The 15958-nt window shown below is 42.0% G+C and overlaps 1 protein-coding gene across 4 annotated transcripts in view; it reads right to left on the reverse strand.

The window, feature by feature from the left end:
* Positions 1-5274: 5274 nt before the first annotated feature.
* The window catches only part of chd6 (chromodomain helicase DNA binding protein 6), a 168303-nt gene continuing 157619 nt past the window's right edge, over positions 5275-15958 (reverse strand). For 3 of the 4 annotated variants that reach the window (XM_050037645.1, XM_050037646.1, XM_050037644.1), the window contains exon 45: positions 5276-15613. In XM_050037645.1, coding sequence (XP_049893602.1) covers positions 14357-15613 — 1257 coding nt within the window. In that variant the 3' untranslated portion in view covers positions 5276-14356. Of the gene's footprint in view, positions 15614-15958 lie in introns of all 4 variants that reach the window. The other variant, XM_050037647.1, reaches the window with a different exon arrangement.

The following is a 15958-nucleotide window of genomic DNA, read 5'->3' on the forward strand; positions in this document are numbered from 1 at the left end:
AGCGATTTGTTTACTGGAAAAATAAACAAATAAGTCGACATTATGACTAACAAATTCTTACATTGTGATGCATGTGACCAATGAGTCAAATTTCCCCACCCAAGAAATGTTGCAACCAGGTGGCAGCCGCTAAAATGACTGTCCCTTCTTGAACACACCCAGCGTTTATTTACAAGAACATCGAAGAGTTAAACAGAATTTTAATCAATCAGCAAATGTCTTGTGGACATTCAGTAATTGAACGTTTCTTGTGAATTCCAAAAGTCCGAAATCTGGATGAGGTTCTCAAAAGTTAAGATGCAAAATTTAACAAAGAAATCTAAAACAAGAAGAAAAAAAATCCTCCAAATAGTCCAACAAACTATGAGATTAAAGGTGATGTGTGGAATTTTTCCCTTTAAACTAAATTTTTGTTTCCATATAGTGTTTCTCACCAAAATACGCTGTGGATGTGAAGCAACTGCAGTCACATGACACATTGTTTGGGTTAAACATGAGCATGTTACAGTCCTGGAGGATTATTAATGTGCACCTCCTCCTGTACTGCCTTAATATGCACATTCAGCACATCCAATGCATCAAAACATTGTTTTCTAGTTGGAGCCGCGCCTCGTTTTCAAACTGTATGGTTTGACTAAAATGAACAATGACAGCAATATAGTCCACGATGAGCAGCGCTAAAATCAACCTGCGTAGTTGTCCCTCCATTGTGACATTAGAAAGTGTCACATTTATCTTGCAAGTGTACTCTTCTTCAACGTTTGCTTTACTTCCTGGATTTTTCCCACATGGAAATTCTGACCAATCAAGAGCAGCTTTCTCACACAAGGCATTTGATCTGGTCCTCTTGTAAATGCTGCCGTGAGATCACGAACCAACTCTAGGCAATTATACAACTTTGGAACAACATGAGTCCCTGATTCAGACCAAAGGAGACGACTCTAGGTCTGAAAGCAGCCTGAGTGGCTCGTGGGAACAAGAGAGATTGCTATAGCCGGCTAAACAGGCTACAGTGGAAACACTAGTGGCGGGTGCGACCCGTTATTTACGTCCACAATAAGTGTTTGTTTTTGCAACTGACGGGCTCAGATTGTCATTATAAGTGTCTGACAAAATTATGGAAAAGACCCTTTAGAGAAAGGAAATGTTTTTTCGGACCTTTTGCTTGTTCTGGTCTGTTTTGTGTCCAAGTTTCGCTAAAGAAGAAGTCACATACTAAAATCTCACAGACCTCTTCATGTTGTTGAAATCAGCTAAATATTTGGCCGTGACATTAGGAATCTTTTGGCTAAGAGTAAAGGCCTTTGCATGCGGAGTCCCTTTTTATTGTCCAAAATTGTCACAGGTCTAAAAGTAAATACGACCTCATGTTGTGTCAATCATGTTTGCACACAGTCCGAAACTTTTGTCTGTCATTAAAATTTTTGGAACAGGGTAGAGTTTTTGTGTTTTTCGCATCCATCAGAGCCTTTAGAGACGATTGACCAAGAATCAGTGAAGAAAATGTGGCAGTGGGACACATTGACAGATTCAAAAAATGCATACAAAAACAAAAACGGGCTCAGTGTGAACAGGCCTTAAGATACACTTTCTGTACTCCAACACAACAATCTATAAGCTGCACTCCTCTCTCCAACTCTCACTCATGTTTCCACCATTTTCTTCATGGAACAAGTCTCGCGAGATATCAGAACGAGACTTCTTGTTAATGAGACTTGGATACAAAACAGATCGTAACAAGTGAAAGGTACAGAAAAACATTTCATTTCTTTGTAGGGTCCTTTCTATGTTATTGTAAGACACTCATAATAACAACCTGAACCTGTCAGTGGCAAAAACAAGCACTTTTAGTGGAAGTAAATTATGGAAGAAAAATGACAGTCGTAATCTTAAATGCACAGAACCTCTCGGATTTGAGACATAAAAACCTGATCACCTCTCTGACCTTTATATGAACAGTTACACTCTTCAGTAAGTTCTCAAAGACGTCTGTGTGTGTGCTCAAGTAACTCTGCAGAGTCATGACCTGTGTGGTGTCACCTGCAGATAATTATTAGGTGGTCCAAAACTATGTGTTTTGCAGTATATATAATTCAAAATTAATTATTAAATTAAAGATGATGATAAGCTTTTATCTTTTATTGTGCAGTTAGTGATCAGTTTCTGAATGTGCCATTTTGGTGATATGTTACCTGCTGTGTCACGGGAGGCTTTTCCAAATCGGCGAGGTCTCGGTAGAAAATTAAACTCTGAAAACAAGACAGAACAATAGATCAAGAAAATAAGAATGTCGTCACTTCATCACTTCATAACGCTAAACACAGAGACGCTGGGCAGTAAAGTTGTCAGTATGTCCCCACTATAAAGAGTCATTGTATAAACTCTGGTCTCTGAATCATCTCATTAAAGTGTCACTTTTTCCATATGGCTTTGAATGCTGTGAATGCAGACAGCACTGCTCCATATTGTGTTTCACAAGCGTTTGTTGTATTTGTCAGAAAGAAAGAAGGAATTCCTGCACAGTAAAAGTTGTTACTACGAAGACTGACGTCACACTTCGCCTTTAAATCACATTTTAACTATTTAGTTGACATGTTTTTGTTTTATTTCGATATAAACCTGCTGTATGCATGAAAGGGGACGGCTGACACAATATATGCATATTCAGTAACTCACCAGCCTTATAACCTGCCTGTCTTATCTAACACTGCACAAGTGAAGCTACAGTGGAAATGTAGCATGAAGATGTGGGAATTCCTTCTTTTTTCAGAGCAGATAAAAGATCTCCTCTCTGTTCATTGGCTAGCTTTTGTCAATTGTATATTTATCAGTATTTCCATGACTAAATGGGATTTTATTCCATGACATGAATGTATGTTTCAATAAATGTATATTTTGCTGCCGCAGACATGCTGCACAGTTTCATTTAGCCCAGGCCACAGATTTTTACCAACTGCGTAAGTATTTGCAGACTTGTGTTCAGTGCAGAAAGAATCCTGCCTTCTTTTAAAAGTGCCGAATTTCTAACATTGCATACGTGTGACATTAAGATTGTGGATTTGACAGCAGAGGAGTAAAATATTTTCTCCTCTTACTGATTTGTGTCATTGTGCTTTTTCCTCTTTCTGGACGTTGATAAATATGTTCAGGTGTCTGAAAGGTAACACTGTTGTTAAGATATCTAGATTTCATAAACTCTTTTTTTTCAGCTGCATTTACATGTAAATAAGTATATTTTAATGTAAACAGGGTCAAGTACAGATTTAAATATCATAGAAATGCTGTTTGACAATAGTTGCATGTGACCCTAACGTCTAAAAACTACCAGAGAACCAAAGTTTTAACCCACAGATCCGGTCACTGCTGTTTTAACTTAAAGGTCCAGTATAATAATTTCATTTTCTTTTTTTTTCTCCTTTCGATAGCCACCTATTAACAGGTATGTCCAGAGTCCAGGCAGAGGGCCAATCATGATCCTCGCACGGATTTTAAGCAGCTCGCAGCTTGTCTTTAAAAATCTATTATATGTGGCCCACCAAGTAATATTAGTCAAGCAAACACTATCTATCATACAATTTGTCGACATGCCACAACTAGGAACTACGCAGACAGAACTAATGTGCTTTCATAACAGATGACTAAAAAACAAGCAAACAAGCAATTACCTAACACCTGATACTTCCTGTTAGGAAGCAGACATGGCCACAGCAAAGGAGCATAACATTGACAGCGAGGGCCAACGCTTTCAGGAGCGGTGGAGAGTAGAATACTTTTCATTTACGTCTAATTTATATGTTTTTTTCAAAGACTTATATGATACAAGAGGCAACTGTCCCCTGGGTATTTTCACATTATCTAATCTGGTACCCATTTTCAACTTTTTGGACACCTCTGATCATTAACTGACAACTAATCAGTTAATTTTTATGAGACAAAAACAAAAAACAAAAAGCAAAATCCACCATATTTCAAAGCACTTTCCATTTAGATTTAATTATTTTGTGTTGTAAATGTCTTACCTGTCACTTTATGCTGCTCACCTCATGGTCTAGCTACCTGCCACCACCGCTTACACTGTGCAACACCTTGGCTAGGCAGGAGCTAGCTAACGTTAGCATTGCTGCTAATTGTGAATAGTAACTACAGCTGGTAACACCACCCCAACCCTTGTTGGCAGACAGCACTGCTGCAGAAACATGGTGGCCATCCTCCAGTCTCCCCCGTGACAGCCCCAGTGAGTAAGCAACTTAATTTTGAGCCTCAAAACCTCTTTAGCATTGTTAACTATATTAGCACCACTAGCGATGCTGATGTTGCTAACGGTGCTAACATAATTTATAATACTCAGGGATTTCGCTGTACAAAATTAAACCACTTACCTACCAGGGTGCTAACATTAGCACTCACATTATTATTCGCGGTACCAAATCATGACAGACCCAACAACATTACTGACAGCTTCTATTCTGCATCAGTTTTGGTACTTAGTGCAAAAAACATGTCTAACTAACAGGCTCCCTGTTGCTGTTATGGCTCCCTGCAGCCACCATGTCAAAAGTTGAGAAGTCTGCTACGTCACAAAGCTAGCGACCGTTGAAGGTGAGAAGTGTCTGTCATTTCACACTGAACTTTTGGACCTTTTGAATGCACCAGTAGAACACTGAATTCTCCCGTACTGTGCAGTACGAATGCACTTGTGCACTCAAAATATTAAGTGTTTAGTAGAAGTGGAGCAGTGCCTCTTGTCCTCTCCCACAAAGGCTGCCATGTTTCTGCAGTACCCCAGAAAGGACAAACCAAACACTGGCTCTAGTTTGGGTTATTTGCATTTGATTGTGATCATTAGTCACGATGACATTTCCTCTCCAACTCTATATTGTAAAGGTTTGAAAAACTCCAGCAGGGCATCAACCAGAGTCACAAGCTTTTACTTACGTTTGGTTGGCTGCAGAGCGTTTGACAAAACTTCTGTGGAGTTTTTTCTCCACCTTGACTGACAACATTCTTACCAACGTTCAGTTTCTCAAGTGTCCCAGGAACTTTGACATGATGCTTAAATGCATCAGTAATTATAGTCCAATAATATATTTCCAATAATATAATGAGTGCTTTTACTGAAGTCAAATGTTGAAAACAGAACTCTAATTCAGTATTTCCACACAGTTGTACTGGTAGATAGCTGACTTAGAGACATTGCAAGTGTGGATATGAACATCTTCATCCTGCACTGTCCCTCAGTGTGAGACATGAAACAGGTCTACACGTGTTTATTGGTTTCTTTGTCTCTACCTGCTCAATCCTTTCAGCATTTCAGGGTCGCAGCAGTCTTTACCAGCATGCACTGTGCAGAGAGCAGAGCAACAGGAAGAACGGGCTGCCGGACCACGTCAGAGTCACCACAGTCAACACACCCTAAATTCAACACAAGATTAATAAATCACAGCAGCGATTTCAGACACAATCAATGAAGCACTCACCGAGGACAAAAGAAAGTTGAAAGTCATCTTTTATTGCACAATAAAAGATCACACATACCATGTTTTGACTCATGAGATTGGTCCACATGGGAATACAGAGAGCTATAGTTACAAATAAGAAAATAAAATAAAGAAAAAAAGATAAAAACCCCACCACATAACTTACTTAGTAATGACCAGGTGTCTGACTTCAGGAGCAGCCACTTATTGTCTTTTCTCCGCCTTTAAGAACAACATCCTCGTGGATGACATTGCACTTGGTTCAGTGAGGCCAGTACGGGAGCTGTGAACACAGATTTAACTTGCCCTACGTTTGTAATGTTGAGCTGGTTGGTTTCACAGACATGAATTAGGTGGAGGTGGTGACGTTCTCATTCAGTGATCCAAACCTGCAATCATCTGAGTCTAATCTTTATTTTCCAGCTCACAGATAGTCAAAAAACATATTTGATAATTAACTGTAAAGGTCGTGCTGCTGTTCTCTAACAAATAATCAAATGTGAGACTGGTTTAAATGTTAGTTTCTCACGCCTCTTGAGAACAAACAGGTACAAAGAAGCTAACAAAATAAAATAATTTATGAGTAAAACAAATGTCAAAGTAGTTTGATTACATTTTTATCAAACACATAACCCATCAGCAATTGGTCTGACAATGATTACAGTCTCCACCGAGAAGCTAGCCGCCGCCTCCACTTTGTACTGCACAACACTCGCGCTGGGCGGGAGCTAGCTAACGTCAGTGGTGCCGCTCATTTAGTGAGACATGGTCGCCACCTTACTATCACGATAGTCCCGGTGAAGCGACTTACTTTTGAGTCTCAAAACATCTTTAGCATTGTTGACTATATTAGCGATTTAGCCTCTGGGGGCAACAACCAATATTTCAGGGTTTTCAGTGAAGCCAACAAACATCTGCAAAACTAATATTGCACATGGATGTAAAAGAGAATACACTTAAATAGCCCTTATTTAAATAATAATGTCCCAAAAGTTGTAAAATTCAACAACAGCCAAATCCACAGTTGGCATGAATCGTCAATCCTGTCAAGGCGACGGGCGGTTGGGAGGCAGGGTTAAGGGAAACACTAGTGTGCTGGTTATATAGGCGCCACAGAGGTGGAAAATCTGTGTAACATTATACCCAGATGTCAAACATTTTTGGCTTCATGCACCAATACCCCTTTTCCCTGGTCCCTTTCAGAATACTTGGAACCTTGGTTCTATCGAGGGAACCAGCCTGTGTTTTCGCCAGTGTTGCGCAGAACCATCATCACCAATGAAGGGCGTTGCACAATACACTATGGAAATAAACGGTTGTGGCAAAATCGCGGATTGCACTGATTACCTGCAAATTTTGGTTCTGTTATTAGATATTTGTGTTTACCCAAAAAACAAGCAGGACCAACTATTGATGAGACTGCACAAGCTTTTATTTGATGATTTCTCACTTGACTTCTCCATCCTCTCTTTCAAACTATTGGAATATGACACGCCCACTGATGTCGTCACGGTTCGCACTTTGGGTCAAGAAAAAAACAGCTGTTTTTAGTTTCAAGCTGAGAGCCAACCTTTAGGGTTCTGAACCAGTTTATACTGTATATGGTGGATGTGCACTAAACAGCTCAAAATTAGGTGTGGGAACCGGAACAGAACCAGTCCCATGTCCGTGAAAAAGGGGTATGAGCACTTTCTTTGGAACTAACGGGGTGCAGCCTCCAATGCTGTCTCCGGTTCTCTTTATACATCCATGGAATCGGGGCAAAGACTTTCTGTCCTGTGCAACGGTTTTTGTTTTCGCAGTCTGATTAGCAATTTTAGACTCTTATGTCGACAGAGCCATGACACTCTTTAATCAGATATCTGCACATGAATGCATAGAAATTTAAAAAAGGGCAAATAAGAAGCTGCATTTCCACCAAGGCCCTCTGCCTCCTTTGTTCTCCACATGGACTGTTTATCTGCATGCAACCAAGGCCTGCTCAAGTGTGATGGGTCAATACTACAAATGGAAACCCAAACAATGCAGATACTGTCTCGTCCCCGTCGCCTACAGATTCTGCACTCACGCAGGTATCTGTTTTTAGAGATTAAAGGCAGCCGCTGTGACACCCTCTTGTTTTGCAGAAACAGAAGATACCATTTTTGTAAACTACTGTAAGTGGGAATAACAAGAACACAGAAGTTGCAGTTAAGTGTCTGAATATCCAGGAGCTGTAATTCTCCTATAGTCTGTGAAACCAGCCCGTCATGACTCAAGACAGAAAACCATGAACTGACACAAACTAATTTCTGTAAAATAATTTCTTACAAGGCAAAATATATGTTGATATTTTAACTTTTAATGGGACATGATGAGATGTTATGCGACACATCTGTTGATCCTATTTCAGAATTGGAGCTTTTGGAGCGTGTTTGGTTTTTCACTGCAGCGGCAACGGCTATGAGAGTTTGAGAGTTTCACATGACCTGGCTACATTCCCCTTTTCTTTCTTCCTATCACTTCTTGATATTTGTCCTATTACAAACCAAAACTGGCTCCTTCTACAGGGGGGTCAAAGGTCACAGTCTGGAGCTGACAGGGATTCAGTGAACATGGACCCTCCGGTCTTTAAACCAAAGACAAAACCCAGCAGGCCTGTTAATGTGATCACGAACGGCGTGATGGTGGTGATGCAGGTGGTTTCTAATGTGCAAGTCAACCAGCGCGTGATGGTTTGGTTTCCCCACTAAACTGAACTAATCAGGCCAGAACAGCCAGTCACGAGATAATAAACGTTTAACTCAGGCGTCATCATTTTAAAGACCGAAAAAACTAGAACAGGTCACGCTATCCAGCATCTGTCCTCTCATTTAGCTTTTATGGATGTTGTAAATATCCAAAATCTAATTGGTGATCCTGGAACTGGATCTACATGACTAACAATCCAATTTGTGATTTCAGTGAAAACAAAAGTAAGTCAGGCATTTTCCCTTAAAAAAATATTCACAGGAGTTTAAATTGTGTAAATCTTAGCCTGTGTTTTTGTTCGGGTACGCCGTGTCTGAAGCAGAGCCGTTAACATCCATGTCTGCTCCAGTAACTGCTGGTTTTCAGTCAACTTCTCCTAAAAATAAACAAATGTACACTTTATCATTTGGATCAGCCCAGTAATCCCACAGAGGGGCTTTAGATTGGATCATTATCATATGGCACATAGAGCTGAGTTCCCCTAACCATGTTGAGAAAATAAAGAGGAGGTATCTGTGGGACTCTTTAACCATGTAATTACATTTAACAGCAGATAAGCAGGTGACGAGGGCTACAAAGAAAAGCAGATAGTGAAACTTTCATGTGAACCAAAATGCTTTTGTCTTTCAGGAGACATTAAAAACAACAAAACCAGCCACTGATCAGTCATGAGACAACGATGTGAAGACAAGAACTATACAATAAATACATTATTTATGATAAGAGATAAACGTTTACAACATTTTGAGGTGACCGTTCTGGAGAACATTTAAATTAACCAGATGGAAAAAAAAAAAAAAAAAAAAGAACACTGTTAAAGAAGGCATGGTGTGACATGAACAGACAATACAGAGCCATCGCCTTGACTGACCTCCAACTGTTGTCACACACTGCACCTACGAGTTGTTTCAAGTTTTTACACAAGAAGCAGCCAGTAACAGGACATGATGTGCATACATGGGCTGAGGGAGTTTGTTTTCAGATACTTAAGCTGTGGTACGTAACAAATGGTTTCCCCACTTTTTTGATTTCATTTTTTTTTTTTTTTTTCAGGAATTTCAACAAACACGAGAACACTCAAATACTTGAGTTGGATACAGACTGTGTGTGCGTTACCATCCGAGACTCGATAGATACCAAACAGAAGGCCTCGTGCAGTAAGAGAATGGTATGGGATTAAACAGCCGTCCTTAAAGGGAAATTCTGGTATTTCACAAACTGCTTAAGAACATTTTGCTCAAAAACTTTGTTGCAGAGTCCTGCATTGGGTCGAGTGCCCGTTGGGTGAGCCACAACAAGAGTTATTCCCCGGCTATATGTTCTTAATTTTATTCCCAGGTTTCCCTGCTGACTTAAGCTCCTTTAACACTGCCTGTTCAAGGCCGTTCAAGGCGGTATGATTGCAGAATGCGGGGACAGAGTTGTCTCACCTCTGAGCCAGGAATGGAGGTAGTAACAGCGCCACATCAATGTCTATATTAATGGGACAACTAGCAGGTCGGGATCATGGGCAGCACGGGTATGATGTTTTGACAACCTGTTATGTATGTGACCCACCACAAGAGATTTAAAAAGTAGCTGGTAGCAGCTAGCAGCTAACTCAAAAAAGAAGAGGAACAGCGGTGGAAAATGTCCACAAATTTGGAAAACAATGAGGTTTGGGAGTTCCTTGATCTCTGAGCAGAGGACGAGATCAGCCATCATAAAACAGAGATGGTAAATGATTGTTACTGTTTCTAAAATGGTGCCAACGTGTATGTTTAATGTCACACTTGAGGCCGACGCAGTTGTGTTACATGTCATGATTGTCACGCCTCTTTGCTTGGATCTAGTCTAAAATTACCCACTGGAGCAGAATGACGTAGTTTGGTTCTGTGTAAAAATGCAAGGGCAGCATGAAGGGACTTCGTAGCAGCCCTATAGCGTGACCTCTGTCTAAAAAGGGTTGTAGTGTGTTGGCTTTGTCTTCTGCACCAGCTCATTCTAAGGACAACAACGATTTTTAGTTCCAGGTGATTATCAACCATTTTTGCCAATATATCCTCCTTAATCCTCAACACTGGACCATTAAACATACCGCCTAGCCAAATTATTTGAACAGAACATGATTATTACGGGATCTGTGGTTTCAATTTGGGCCGGGGATCTTGTGTAGACGAGTCAGGTCAGGTTGCGTAAGTAATTGGGCATAAGTGTGGGTGCCGGGGTGGAGAATAAGAGGATCAAAGGATTCTGCCTTGTTGCAGAGATTTAAGATCCCAGTAATAATGGAGTTGATCAGGGTGGAGAATAAACTTCTCCAGCTTTTCAAATTCAACAGGAATGATGTCAAACACTTTGTAGCCAAACAAACGTAAGCAGAAGTTCGCACTCAAGTTTCAAGTTTCTACAACAGAGCTGGAGAGTAAAGTGTCCTCATGATTAATAGTAACAACTATAGTCTGTATATATAGACAGACGGCATATCAGCTCCCCAAGAGTTGCAGCTGGCTGCACTATAGGTCATAAACTCTGCCCCCCTACATGTTAGTGGATGGGTCATGTTAGGTAGGTCTTTTCTAAGTTTGGTTTGAATTAGTTATTTGATGCTATAAAAAAGGAAGTTTGAGGTCATGACTGAGAGCTGTGTGCGCCAATCAGTGTACTCGCAACAGTGGAAACTTGATAGCACAGAGATCGTCGCTACTGTGCAGACTCTGGCTCCCAATGAAATCATCAGTGCAAGATGGCAGCGCCCACATCCTGATATTTTGGCTTTGTTTTTGTACAGCGGGAGGAAATGGAGACATATCGTTCATCTTCACATACAGTCATTAGTCACAATGGAAAAATACACGAGTGAAGACCCAGGTTGAAAATAATCCAGAATTCCCCTTTAACGAACAGCATGGCATCGTCTGCCGAGGGTGAAATCCAACAAAGAGTTACACTTTCACTTTCCCGATGATGATGTCACTACGGAAAGGGAATGTCAACATCGTACGCAAGTGAAGCCCACACAAAGAGAAACTATTTAAAGTGATTTTAGAGGCACTGGTAAGAAAACAGTCACTTTTTGTTAACTCTCTTGTGCTTTGAGGGATGACTGATTGACTTTTGGGAAATAACGCAGTGATTTGGACAGTGGTACCTTTGCATTACTATTGGCTTTTTTTTTTTTTAGATAATGCACATCATCAAGGCCGTGTACGCATACAAGCAAAGGACAAACTGAACACACACATGATAACATGTCCCTAGTATATGGAGATGTAACAGAACATCTATACAAAAAATACTAGCTAAATAAGGCATTTTACTTTGAATAATACATAATGAAACTAGGAGAGAAAGAATGTCATATTTGGTGAAAGTTTGGCAAAGCAAAAGAAAAGCATAATAAATTATATGTAGCCACAAACTTGTGACAAGGCAACAACTATGTTTTTTTTTTCTCCAACAAGAAATGTGACCTGTAAGGACGAGACAGAAGTCGAAACACAGCTCCACAACGGAAACGTGTGCGCATGCATGCACACAGACGCTCGCGCTCTCTCCCAAATATCGCACACACTCTCACACACACACATAAAGGAAATACAAGACAGTACAGAAACAGGTTAACATTCACAAAAAGACATTGTGCAAAAATAATGTTTTCATGTATGAAAACAAAAAAAGTGAAGTCCAACATCATAAACGGAAACATTTGAATATCACCCCAAAATACAGACCCTGTTCTGAAAAGACTGAATAAAACCAGCGACTTGCATCCATTTAATGTACAGTACAGTCTGTTTGATACCGAAAACACTGGGACTAACCTCTATGCAAAAATCCCCCTCGCATCTGTCAAGTATTTTTTTCCCAATGGAGAAACAAAAAGGCAAAAGAAATAAACGGTGCACTTAAAGAAAGAAAAACAGCAATATACAGCGATAGATTTACATATTTAGAAACTCTTAGTATGAACTGCTATTAAAACTAATCTGAGGAAAAGAAATGAGACGAAGAGCAACAACGAGGCACTCAACCCGAGCAATTCACGCACCGCTTTGTATCCCTCCTCTTCCTGTTTCATCTGTGAAAACAGACTATTCCCTTTCACTGGACAGATGGTCGACAACGCACACGTAACATCTCACTGAACTCAGGAGAGGACAGTATGGCCGAAAACAGAACAAATAAATAAAAAATAAAAGGGGCGTGATGCTACAGGTCATGATTGCAACCATTTTGCAGCAGTCCTTTTGCATGAGCCACTGTGTCACTGATTTGCTGTAAGTTGAAACTCAGATAAAAGCAAACCAAAGGAAAAAAAACACCTCGTCTCCTCTTCTTCTCCCACAATCCCTCCACCCCTGTGTCTGCAGGACAGGATACAATCAAATCTGCCTCCTACCTCCCCCTGGTGGCCAGACTGAGCTCTTGACTTTAAAATTCCTGTCTTTCATCTCCTCTCATTCGGCCTGAACTCTTCAGGGGCAGTCTCTCAAAGTGACTTTGTGTCTGAGTTAAAAAAAAATCTTTACATGATTTTGAAAATGAATAAAAATTAATCTCATGATTGTTCTCTGCTTTTATCGATAAAAGCAAAAGGCGGAGTTCTTCTTGTTCTGGATGCACCTTCCTAGTCTTTGAATCTGGATTAATAATCTGGTTGACGAGGAAAGAACATTTTAACTCTCTGAACTTCCTTTGACAAGGAAGTTGTAGCAGCAATGGCATAGCAATAATAATAAAATTATCGATTAAAAAAAAAGAATGACTAATGTCTAAAATGTCAGGGGCTGGCAGACGATGCCATCTTATGATTAAGATACAACACGTATGCCTGGGATTTAGTGACGATACTTGTGTTGTGACTTTCTCTCAATTTTACCAAGTAAAAATCTTTCTGATTTGGCAGCTTTTAACTTTTTTTCTTTTCTTTGAATCATATCAAAATCATTTAGAAATTTTTCAAAAACATGGATCTGGGCTGCTGCCTGTTCTCTTGGTGGAGTCGCTGTTGCATAATAAGTTTACATTTATCAGTGTTTTCTCTTTGTATTGACTGGGAAAAGGTTTCTGAGTGCAGTTGTTCTCAACCTTTTTTTGTGTCAACTGATACACATTACGTCACAGACCCCCATTTAACCAGATTTCACTTCGCCTCCTTAAGGGGACCTCCATCTGAAAATACTTTGGTTGTTGGATATGATTAGGACCAGAACTCTGCAGTTGAGGAGATAATCGTGGACAAAGTGAAACCTATGATGAGAACAGCCACTCTTATGACTCTTACTTACACTGGGCTCACTTCTATAGTGACTTAGTGAAAATAAATGATTACCTCTCTTCTGGTGACTCCCTGGAACTTCCTTAAGGACACCTGGTTGAGAACCACTATCTTAGTGTCATGTGTCTGCGAATGCTGGTTCAGACTCTTCAGTATTACCAAGACTCGCTTTCAGGTTAATCTAACCTGCAGGTTTGTTGAACATTGCACAGAAAAAGCAAGACAAAAAAATCAATTTAGTGGAGTGTGCCAGAACACAAAACAACAAGACAGTACTCAGATGAACAGGCTCGGGTTTTAACCTTGAACATAAACGAGTGCTCCTCTGAATTCCCAAACTGTGGTGAGAAATTCAAACGACTTCAGAGAACCACCTCTGACAGCTGAGCCGCGGCTCTCCGTCGTCATCATCATCCTTGTGTCAAACAAACCAAACCTAAACGCTGCAACACACCATCCTGGATCACTTTGAGCTTATAACCGGATCATTACTGCCAAAGCTGCTCCTTGGTTAGCACATCTCGCCTGCAGTGTGTGTGTGTGTGTGTGTGTGTGTGTGTGTGTGTGTGTTCTGTTGAGAAGTCCCTCCTGACTCAGTCTCGATGCAGAATGAAGGGGGAAGAATACACAGAAGAGCATTTCTTACACTGTTTTTTTTTCTGTATACAAGGAGGGAGTGGAGAGGGTGGGTGGGGTCTTGGTATATAAACATAACCAAGTTGAATATAATCATTATTATTAGTCATCATCATAATAAAAGTCTTTACATGGACATTGACTGACAGACACGGCACAAACTTTACACTGTTGCTCAGTCGAGAAAGAGAGCAACCAAGGAGACAGGAGGAGAGAGCAGGAAGTGTCCGTCTCTCTGCAGTTTTCTCCTCCTCTACGCTTCCTCTCCCTCTACCTGTCTCTGCTCCTCACTGTCCCGCTTCTCCTCTTCTGCTGCTGCTTTTCCTCCTGTGTCCTCCAGTCTTTCCTCTTTCTCCTCTGTTGCTGCTCCCTCTAGAGGGTTATGGGAGTCAGGTTCCTGGGGCTCTGCAGACCCGTCCTCTGCGTCTCCCTGCCCAGTCTGGGGCTCTTCGGTTGGAGACAGGCCTGGGTCTGGAGCCGAGGTAGAGGGGATGGAGGGAGACGAGGAGGAGGCTGGATGGGAGGTAACATTAGCCTTAACTGTACTTTCTCTCTCCTCTACCTTTCCCGCCACCGCTGCCTTCTCCCTCTCCTCCTCTCTCTCCCCTTCCTCCCGCCCTCTCTTCCTCCTCCTCTTGGGGCTGCCCGGGGAGCCGTCTACTGCACCAGGAGGCATAGCGGGCAGCGCCATGATGCCACCGTGCGGCAAGAACATGTGCGGGTACAGCAGGCCGTGGGACATGCCCGGGATCAGGAAGGGGTTGAAGGTAAGATGGCTGCCGGTGCTGCCTCCGAGATGCGCAGCGCCAATGTGGGCCCTGCTGGTGGAGGTGATGATGGCTGCTGCCTCCGCCACTCCTGCTCTTTTGTTAGCTTCTGTTGCTCCTTTCTCCTCCCGGCTCCTCTCTTTCTCACCGCCACCAGAGCCAGAAGAGGCGGTGCTCTCTCTCTCAGCAGGTGTTGTCGAAGAGGGGCTGGCTGCCTCAGATGTAGATGGCGCGGTTGTCGTGGTGACCTTTGCAGCAGACAATGAAGAAGAAGAGGAGGAGCTGGGGTGAGGAGGAGGAGGCGGCGGCGTGTGCGCCATCATCGCGCCGACGCTGAACAAGGCGTGTTGTGGGATCGCAGCCCCATGGGGGTGAGGGATGCCGTGCAGCATCATGGGTAACATACTCAACCCATTTTTGGCATCTTCTGCCGACGCTCCGGCTCCGCCCGCCTGGACAGCTGCAGAGAAACCATGTGGAAATCCAGCTGCCATTATTCCAGAGATGGGAATTCCAGGAATACCACCGCGGAGGTTCTGCATCTGCACCATGGAGTCCATGCTGCCGATTAATCCACCGTTCATGAAGAGTGGGGGGCCGAGGCCAGATGTGGCTGAGTCAGAGACAGACAGCAAGGGCTTAGGCATCTCACTGCGAGGCCGCCGTCCACGTCGGCGAGAGCCCGAGTCTCTGTTGACTGGTTCTGTCAGGATCCGGGAGAACTTCCCCTCAGGGAGGAAACCCTGCATTAGAGGAGGACGGTAAAGATTATGGAGTTAGCAGATTACAATGACTGTTGCTGCGATTCATTAGTAGTTCCACTCAGCTCTTGGTAAAACGTAACAGCAAACATCACATGGATGCCACCTGTTGACCTCCAACATTGGGAGCAGTCCAGAAATGGACCTTCTCTGGAGTGGGGCCAAAAGGGCCAAAAAGGTTTTCAGACTAATTAAACGACACTTATGATGGCAGTAGGGATTCCCCTGAGGGGAAGTCAACTAAGGCGTGTTGAAGGACTAATGAAACGCAGCATGTGTATCAGAGGAATCGACACACCACCAGTGAGAATTAGAAGAAAAGGAAAG

The sequence above is a fragment of the Epinephelus moara genome, chromosome 24 (assembly GCF_006386435.1).
Source record: "Epinephelus moara isolate mb chromosome 24, YSFRI_EMoa_1.0, whole genome shotgun sequence".
NCBI lineage: Eukaryota > Metazoa > Chordata > Actinopteri > Perciformes > Serranidae > Epinephelus > Epinephelus moara.